This window comes from Aotus nancymaae, unplaced genomic scaffold, assembly GCF_030222135.1.
Source record: "Aotus nancymaae isolate 86718 unplaced genomic scaffold, 86718_ANA_hifiasm-v0.15.2.pri h1tg000034l, whole genome shotgun sequence".
NCBI lineage: Eukaryota > Metazoa > Chordata > Mammalia > Primates > Aotidae > Aotus > Aotus nancymaae.
Window position 1 is genome coordinate 1816011 of NW_026988448.1, and position 8774 is coordinate 1824784.

The 8774-nt window shown below is 58.5% G+C and overlaps 1 protein-coding gene across 1 annotated transcript; it reads right to left on the reverse strand.

Annotated features, from left to right (window-relative positions):
- Positions 1 to 216: 216 nt before the first annotated feature.
- Positions 217 to 7879, reverse strand: DLL1 (delta like canonical Notch ligand 1). The gene is made up of 11 exons (XM_021670673.2): positions 7826 to 7879; positions 7306 to 7602; positions 6672 to 6732; positions 6182 to 6439; positions 4230 to 4290; positions 3563 to 3693; positions 3248 to 3417; positions 2898 to 3114; positions 1233 to 2031; positions 991 to 1108; positions 217 to 882 (listed from the first exon to the last, which is right to left on the reverse strand). The coding sequence occupies exons 1-11, from the start codon at positions 7877 to 7879 to the stop codon at positions 877 to 879; spliced, it is 2172 nt and encodes a 723-aa protein (XP_021526348.2). The 3' UTR covers positions 217 to 876.
- Positions 7880 to 8774: the final 895 nt, after the last annotated feature.

Consider the following 8774-nt stretch of genomic DNA (forward strand, 5'->3'; position numbering starts at 1 on the left):
TGCGGCTGGTTTATGAGCATGCCTGCTCTCACCAAGTCACCTCGCGATGTCAGCAGGTAGCTTCCTGATGGCACAGAGGAACGTGTTGCTTTCAGTGGATCCAGGGAAGCCAAAGACTTGAAAAGAGAAACCCCACGGCCACCTCTGTCCTCAGGTTCTCGGGCCGCAGGCAAGTGAGCGCACGTCCACTCCGAGGCAAAGCCAAGTAACTATGCCTTTTGCTTGTCATTCATAAAATTTATTTTGGAAAAATATCTTAAAAAGGAATTTCTTCATTAACAAAACAGTAAAAAACTCAAATAACATTTGCACAATATTCCATAAATACATTTATATACAAAAAAATATAGTCACATAGACCTGAAGTGCCTTTGTACATATTTGCCAAAATTTAAATTATAAAAAATGAACATCACAAAATACTCAAGCTTTACAGATATCATGAAAAATATTTTTACAAATCCAAAAAATAACACACATCTTTTCCTTCTAGAAAAAGCACATTTTAGTATCAAAAAGGACAATAAAGGCAGTGTTTGTGTTTCTAATTCAAGAAAAGACTGGCTCATAAGAATCCAAAATATACACTTCAGGCAGTGCATGCTTCCACCCATTTAAATATATATTCTCTTAAGAGCAACTGTCCATAGTGCAACGGCGACGTCACGGAAGGCAGTGCCGCAGGCGGCCGGGCCGCGGCAGGCTGTCGGCAGGCGTCGCTGACTTCAGGAGGAGAGCCTGCTCGGTCTGAACTCAGTCTCTCAGCAGCGGTCCACGAGGCCTCCCTCCTCTTCAGCAGCATTCGTTGGGGCATATATCCTTGGAGAGCTTTCCTTCTTTTAAGAGAAAGGGGAATCTTGCCATCTCACCTCCATTTTACACCTGGAAGGGCCACAAGACAAACGGGGAGTTAGCCTGAGACGGATGCCCATGCTCTGGCTCCAGCTGCGCCCGTGCCGAGGAGGAAGCAGGGGCCGCTCCTGCACTGACCTCAGTTGCTATGACGCACTCGTCCTTCTCCTCGGATATGACATACACCGACTGGTACTTGGTGTCTTTTGAAGTTGAACAGGCTGAATCCGGCCTTTTTCTTTCAGATGCTTCTCCACTAAAAGGAAAATAGAGAAAATCCGCAATGAATGCACAAGAACATCTGTGAATAGAAATGGACCAGCGCTTCCAGGAAGACACCCCCAGGCACCCCCTCCTGAGGCCCGGCACACTGCACGCACCCCCTGAGTGTGGTCGGGGTCCCCTTCTCCTCCCCTGAAGAGCCCTGCGGCTGGCACTTGGTGTCACGCTTGCTGTGCACGTCCCTGACGGTGGCTTCGTCGCCCTTGAGGTCCTGCACCAGGTTATAGTCCACGGCGGGGTAGCGGGCCTTGAAGCCGTTCTTGTCGGCGCCGTGGTCCCCATGGAGGTCTGCCTTCTTGTTGGTGTTCTTGATCTGCGTGGCCCCGATGACGCTGACTGAGATGTCCTTCTCACGCTGGCAGTTGGCCAGGTTGTTCATGGTCTCTGTCTCCCCCCGGCAGGGCTCCGCTGGGGGCCGGGGCTTCTGCAGCCTCAGCCGGATGCAGACCACCATGGCGGCACAGCCCAGCAGCAGCATGAGGACAAGGATGACCCCGGCGCACACAGCCACCCAGGGGAACGGCCCGCCCTGGCCCTCTAGCTTCTCGGTGAGGTCCACCACCGCCGGGCCTGGGGGCAGCTCGGGGAGCAGGAACTGGCAGTTGGGGCCCCCATAGCCCCGGGCGCACTCGCACACGTAGCGGTGGCCCCTCTCGTGGCAGGTGGCCCCATTGTGGCAAGGTGCGTGCTCACACCTGCTGACGGGGGCGCTGCAGTTCCTGCCCGTGTAGCCGGGTGGGCAGGTGCAGGAGAAGTCATTCACGCCATCGCGGCAGGTGCCCCCGTTGGCGCACGGGGAGGAAGCGCAGTCGTCCACATTGTCGTCGCAGTGCCTCCCGGAGAAGCCGACCTGGCAGCGGCACAGGTAAGCATCACCCAGGTCCACACACTTGGCGCCTGGAACACAGGGACACAAGCGTCACGCGTCTCCTCGTGGGTTTGTTCACCACTAAGTCATTCTGAAGCATTTATGTGTCTGTCACTGAAGAGACCAGAGACACGAGGACAAACCAGAGAGCCTGTGGCCCGAATGAATCAACAGTGCAAGGTGACATAGTCTAGGACCTCAAACACAAGGCTCTACAAGTTAGAAATCACACTGCTAACATCTGGAGAGGCATGTGCAGAACGCTGTACCCGGTGACTGCATTAGTCATCATAGCAACCCAACAAGGTTTCAGATGGGGAAACTGAGGCTTAACGAGGGTGCCCTTGCTCACGTTACACAGCGAGTGAGAGAAGCAGGCACTGACAACAGGGGAGGGGTTTGGGAGGGGAAGGATGACCATTCTGGAATACTCTTGGCACATCTGGGGCCCAGTTCTCCTTGTTGTGTATTTTGCTTTGGGCAGCTGGCCCCCCACTGCTAACAGGAGGCTGCCCACAGACAGGCCTCCTCACACAGGGACACCCCTGACTGCTGTGCTGGGTGACCATACAGCTACGGCGTCCTCCCAGATCAGAGTGGCTGGGGCCTGTGAGCATCACTTACGAACCAGGCAACCTCAGGTGCCCCGAGGCCCTGAGCAAATCATTCAGTTTGGTCTAGGATTCCGCGGAGCACTAGGTAACAAATGCGCCAGCCTCTCTCACTCCCTGGGCATTTCCAGACTCAAAAAGATACGGTTTCCATAAAGAACTCCTGGTGCTCTGGATAAAGGTGCTTCAAAAAGCCGAGGTCACTCACAAATGCTGAGTTTTAGTGCCATCTCAGTACTGACCGCTCGCCTGAGTCTCTGACCAGTCGCCAGTTGCCGCCTTACCGTTAGAACAGGGTGAAGAACTGCAGTAGTCGATTTTCTTCTCACAGTTGAAGCCGGAATAACCCACAGGGCAGCGGCAGCTGTACCCTCCATCAGGGCTGTCTGAGCACCGGCCCCCGTTGAAGCAAGGACCGTCTGCACAGGTCATGGCACTCAATTCACAGATTTTGCCATAGAAGCCAGGTGGGCAGGTGCAGGAATAGCTGTTCTCGAGATCCTACATGATGGAGAGGTCAGAAAAGGCTTTCCAGAGTTGCTCCAGGGAGCCCACACACTCCATTCAACACCAGGGCACCCCCGCTTCAGGGTCAGATGCCACGGAGCCTCTGGCTCAGGAGCCTCCGACTCACCGTGCAGCTCCCTCCGTTCTTGCAAGGGCTGGGGTCACACTCGTCAATCCCCAGCTCGCAGGTGGCACCTGTGTAGCCGGGCCGGCAGGAGCATGTGTAGCTCCCCTGGCCCGTGTTGGTGCAGGTGGCCCCGTTCTTGCAGGGCTTATGGTGTGTGCAGTAGTTCAGGTCTGTGAGGGGTGGGGACAGGAAAAGTGGGAGATAGGAAGGTCGACATCAAATGCAGGAAGACTTTATTTTTCCAGTGACCAAACAGCCAGGGAAGTCCAGGGCTGCTCTGGAGGGAGCAGGCCACCTCAGGGAGAGAAGGCTTACCCTGGTTGCAGAAAAGGCCCCCCCAGCCTTCCTGGCAGTTGCACTGCCAGGGCTGCTGGCAGGTGCCATGGAGACAGCCCGGATAGCGGATGCACTCGTCACAGTAGCGGCCCTGCCAGCCCACTCTGCACCTTGGAGAAAGCAGAAGACTCAGATGGACGCCACCGTCGCTGGCTTTGCGGTGGACATTCTCAGCCTAGAAACCGTCTTCCCGCAGCACCAGTGAGCCTCTGGTTCTCCAGACTGGCAGAACAGTGGGTCACCTTGGAAGCTTCAACCACACTGCAGCCTGGGCCCCACCAGAGGTTCTGGCTTCGTGGGTGTTAGGGAAGCCCCAGTGCCAGCATCTCAAAAGCCTCCCTGAGTGATTCTAGAATGAGGCAGCATTTGAGAACCATTGAGCTAAACTATCATTTCTTGTACCAACTCTTTCTAAACTACGATCTATAAATTCTCATGGCCATTAAGGGCCTTAGATGAATGACATCCCCATGACCCCATATGCTGCCGAATATTTGTTAAGTAGAAACACGAGAAAACAGCCCCCTGCTAAATCAATCTTACCAGAGTTTTTCAAACGATCACCTGGGGCTATTTTACAAATAAACCAGGTATGAAAGGATAACAAGAAAAGGCGACAAAACAAAACCACCTTGTACAGACTTACTTGCAGTCCCCTGGCCTGTCACAAAATCCATGCTGCTCATCACATCCGGGCAGGCAGATCGCTACAAGCAAAGGGAAAACGGGGTCAAGCCCCATGCCAAGTCCTCCCAACAGGGCTGCCGCCCTTGGGGCGCGGACACAACTTGCCTGCTTCAGTCAGCAAATCCCAGCTGAGTTAATCTCCCCAGGTGGTGGAAGACTGACCCACCCCGCCTAGTAGCCTGGGACTTGACTGGGCCCTGGGGGTGAGCATTCTTCTTAACTCAGTGGCTCAAGGACAAAAGTGCTCTCGGAAGCCCCCACCCCCACCCTATCCCCTTTTCTTCTAAGAGAGGGTCAGAAGTCTTCCCCCTCCTTTCCCCCCACTTCCCAATTCTATGCACAAAGCTCCACCTCTTAATATCCCAGAAAGTGTGTGTGCAGATAAGAGTGGACAGCTGGTATGCAGGGTGCCAGGGCAGGACAGCTGCTCCATTGTCTGTCGTCTACGGCAGCTGCCCCAGCGCAACAATGCCGGCCTCCCCCGCGCCCCCAGCCCCACCTCCTCACACACACCCCTCGCGTGTACACACACACACACACACACACAGACACACACACACCCCTTCCACCAATGGGAGCCTGCGGGTGTCCCTGCGCCTATCCCTGAGAGATCTAATCTACGGCACGCGTAAGCTGGGGGCAGGGAGAGACTTCAGTGTTTGAATATGAAGAAAAAAGTTTACATTTCTGGCTACCCTGTGGTGAAGAGGAGGCAGGGAAGCAGGGTGGGCGGCAGCAGGCCTGCCAAAGGCACCCGAAGGGCGGTGGGGGGGCAATGGGCTTGAGGCTTGGAGCTGGCTCTCGCTGCCTGGTTACAAAACTCATTAACAAACAGCTCCGGAAGTTTTTTTTTTTTAAGCAGAACCAGTTGAGGCCAAGGCAGAGCTTAGAAGGAGCTCAGTAAGTCCTGGAGGGAATTTGGGAAGCTAAGAACAAGGACATCAAGGCACTCAATGAATGGGATGACCCAGACACCACCCAGCTCCCGCCAGAGGTTCTGGGCCTCACTGAGCCCCTCTCCAAGGTTGGCCTGTTCCAAGGAAGGAGAATGACAGTTCCCTGGGGTTTCTGGGCAGTTCTAGGACCTACCCAATCTCCGACTGCAGGGAAATCCCATACCAATGGGCTGGGATGGCCAGGCGTAAGCTGGAGAGAGGGGTCCTGAGGACTCCATGAGCCAGAACCAGGAGTCGGCACGGCCCCCACCCCAGCCCTAGTCACCTGCCTGCCATGAAATTGACATATCAATATCTAATAATCAGGCAGGCAGAGCCTCTGTCACTACTAGGAAGACATTTCTTTTCCAGACAGAGTGCTGCATGAGCATTCAAGCCAGATGGGGCTGTGCACCCCTCGCCCATGCAGGCCTTGGAGATCCAGCCTCAACAGCCCATAGGAGTGAAAGGCTGCCCTCTGGACAGCGTGGTCATTGCACGTCACCGGAAAGGCGTTTGCTCCAGAGAGGTCAGGCACACCAATTCCAGAGAGAAAATGGAACGTTTCCCAGTGTGATGCTGTCACAGCACAGGGACCTCTGGTTGAAAGCGTGCCCCTGACGCACAAGCGCTGTGTTCCTCCCTTCCTTCCTCCCCTCCCTCCCTAACACACACACCCTGGGGTAGCACTGGCTTTACTTCCTGACCCCTGGCCTTGTCTCTAAAACCCTCCCTGATTAAGAAAGGCAGCTTCCGATAGTGCGTAAAGACAGTCTTGGACGTTAAAATGTCTGCGCTGACCACAACCCCACCACTGGCGAGCTGTGACATAGCAATTCACTTCTGTCCTCTGGGCCTCGGTTTCCCCGACAGAACATCTCTACAGTCCCAAGTTCCCAGTGGCTCGGGAAGCCTCATCCCTGTGCGCGGTCAGTGTTCATGAACCAGTGAGCAAGCAGCGCTTCTGGAGACTCACGCTCTGTGCAGTAGAGGCCTTTCCAGCCAGGGTTGCACACTTTCTCCCCACGCTCCCCGCAGGTGAAGTGGCCGAAGGCGTCGTCCCGGGGGCGGCAGAAAACCGAGCAGCCCTCTCCGTAGTAGTGCTCGTCACACACAAAGCGGTAGGAGTACTTGAGGTCCGTGCGGCCACTGCTGTGCAGGTCCTGGGACCACTCCTCACCCACCGTCAGGTGCCTTTGGGTGGCCAGGCGGCTGATGAGTCTTTCTGGATTTTCTGTGGGGAGAAGATTCTCCTGATTGATTCTGACCAAGAACCTTGAGGCTCGGGACAGAGCGAAAGGTGGATGGAGTCATTCAGCTCCAGAAGGAGGCCCAGGCCCTCGGCCCTGAACTTTCTGGGGCACGTTCAGAATGAAAGGTGTTTGGGTTTGGTTGGGAGACGGGTAAGTGAAGTCAAACGCTGTTAACTGGGGGAAGCCGTTTTGGGGTCTGAGTTTTGTTTTTACCTGTTGCGAGGTCATCAGGAGAATCTGTGTGGAGGGCTTCAATAATCAGGGAGAAGGTGCCCTGGGACAGAGGGAAGAGGACGTATGACAACCCAGAAATGTCACGAAAAGAAGAAGGCAAGGAGCAAAGTCATTCGGGACAAGCAGGCCAGCAACCCAGGCCTGAGGCCACGCGGGTCGTCGCGTGGCGTGTACCGAGAGGGTCTCTGCGCACGTCCGGCCTGCTCTCACCTTCTCTAAGGAAATGGAAGAACTTTTTAAAGAGTGGCTTCCTGACGTGTTTTTAGAGAGAGTGCGTGAAAGCAGGCGGGACGGGGCAGACCAGGCCCGAGGGCGACGCTCATTATTCTTGCGGGGATGGGCGAGCTCGGGGTGGACGCGGTCGCGCTTCGCGGGTAACTGCACAACCACCGCGTCTAGGAGCCGGGAAACGAGAACCTTCCCACGGAGGGGGCATATCTGACTCGGGACCCGGCGCGGAGGCCGGATGCGGAAACCTCCCGGGCGCGCCCGGCCTCTCCAGGTCGCCTGGCGTGCTGGAGCCCTGGGGCAGATCGCGGGGCCCAGGAGGCCCCGGCCCGCGCCGCCACCGTGCGCCCGACGCAGAAGGCCGCCCCGCGCTCCGGGCACTCACCGGCCAGGTGAAGCCGAAGGGGAAGCGGATGGGGTTGCTGAACGCGGGGTCGGCGCCCGCGCCGTCGGGCAGGCTGAAGGAGTCGACGCCCAGCACTGGCGTGACGGCGCTGCCGTAGGTGCAGGGCGGCTCCGGGGACACGCTGGCCTGGTAGTGCTTGAGGCACACGCGGAAGAAGGTGCGACAGGCGCACGGCGGAGCCCCCGCGCCCCCGCGGCAGCAGTTGCGGTTCCCCAGCAGCCCCTTCTTGTTGACGAACTCCTGCAGCTTCAGCTCGAACACCCCCGAGCTCCAGACCTGCGCGGGGAGGGCGGGGTCGTTGAGGACGCGGGGCCTGAGGAGCCGGGGGCGCTCGGAGCCGGGCAGGGCCGGCGCTGGGCTCGTCGCCCCCGGGGTTCACTTTCGGGGCCGCGGTTGGCGCCGCTCGCGCGGCCGCCCGCCCCTCCCCGCGCGCTCCTGCCCCGCGCCTGGGCTCCCCGTGCGACCCCGCGGGGCTCCGGCGCCCCCAGCTGCCGCCTACCTGACACAGCAAGGCCGAGACCACCGCGAGAGCCAGCGCGCACCGGCCGCCCATGCTGCCCCGCTCCACGCGCGAGCCTGCGGGGCCCCCTTTTCTCTCCGCGGCGGGCGCGCGGGGGGTCAGCGGGCCCCGGGGAGCGTGGGCAGAAACGCGCCCTCGCCTCGCCCCACGCCGGAGTACCCAGGACTTCTTTCTTCCGAAGCCGGTCTCCGCCTCTGCCAGAGGCCGCAGATCTTTATATCCGCCCTGCGAGGTCCCACGGCGGCGCCGGGGACGCCCGAGGAAAAGCGGCTCCCGCGGGGACAGCGCGGCGCGGCGGCGGCAACTTTCGGTTTCCCTCCTTCCCCAGTCCCGGGGGAGGTGAGGGTCGCCGGCTTCCTGGTTTTGTCTTAAGGTCTTCGCAGGAGAGAGAGGGGAGAGAGAGAAAGAGAGAGAGTCCAGATACTGAGCTTAATTCCCAAGAGAGCGCAGAGCTTCCTCCCGAGCCGATTAGAAAGCCGCGGTCTGGAAATCCCACGGGCCGGGAGATAATCCGGGCCCCGGTGTGCGCGGAGGGGACGGTCGGCGGCGGCGGCGGGTGAGCGCGGCTCCCTGCGGCTCGTGGCCGGGTGTCACTCGGCGGCGGCGGGCGTTCCAGGAGCACTCTGGGCTCTGAGCTCCTGTGTCACGGCAAAGATTCGCGTCTTTCCGACGAATCCAACCAATGCCATCCAGTCCACACGCGCAGGAGCGGAGGGGCCGGGCCGTGGGAGGGAGAAGGCTCTGCGCGGCGGCTGCCCGGGCTCCCCGGCGCTCTGCCCTCGGCCGGGCCGGGTCTCCGCGGGTGCGCGCAGAGGATCTGGCTCTCGCCGGCGCCTGCCGCCCTTATATCCCGCCGGCCGCCCGCATGGCTAATGAGATGCAAATCAGCAGCCCCCCAATCTGGCGAGAGCTGTCACAAAGGAGCCAC

Excerpts from the sequence above, each read along its gene's own strand:
- DLL1 (XM_021670673.2), bottom strand. The coding sequence starts at position 7,879 with ATGGGCGGCCGGTGCGCGCTGGCTCTCGCGGTGGTCTCGGCCTTGCTG. Across the intron at positions 6,440-6,671 it reads TCCTGATGACCTCGCAACAG|AAAATCCAGAAAGACTCATC; the intron begins GTAAAAACAAAA and ends TTCTCCCCACAG. Across the intron at positions 4,291-6,181 it reads AGGCCTCTACTGCACAGAGC|CGATCTGCCTGCCCGGATGT; the intron begins GTGAGTCTCCAG and ends CTTTGCTTGTAG.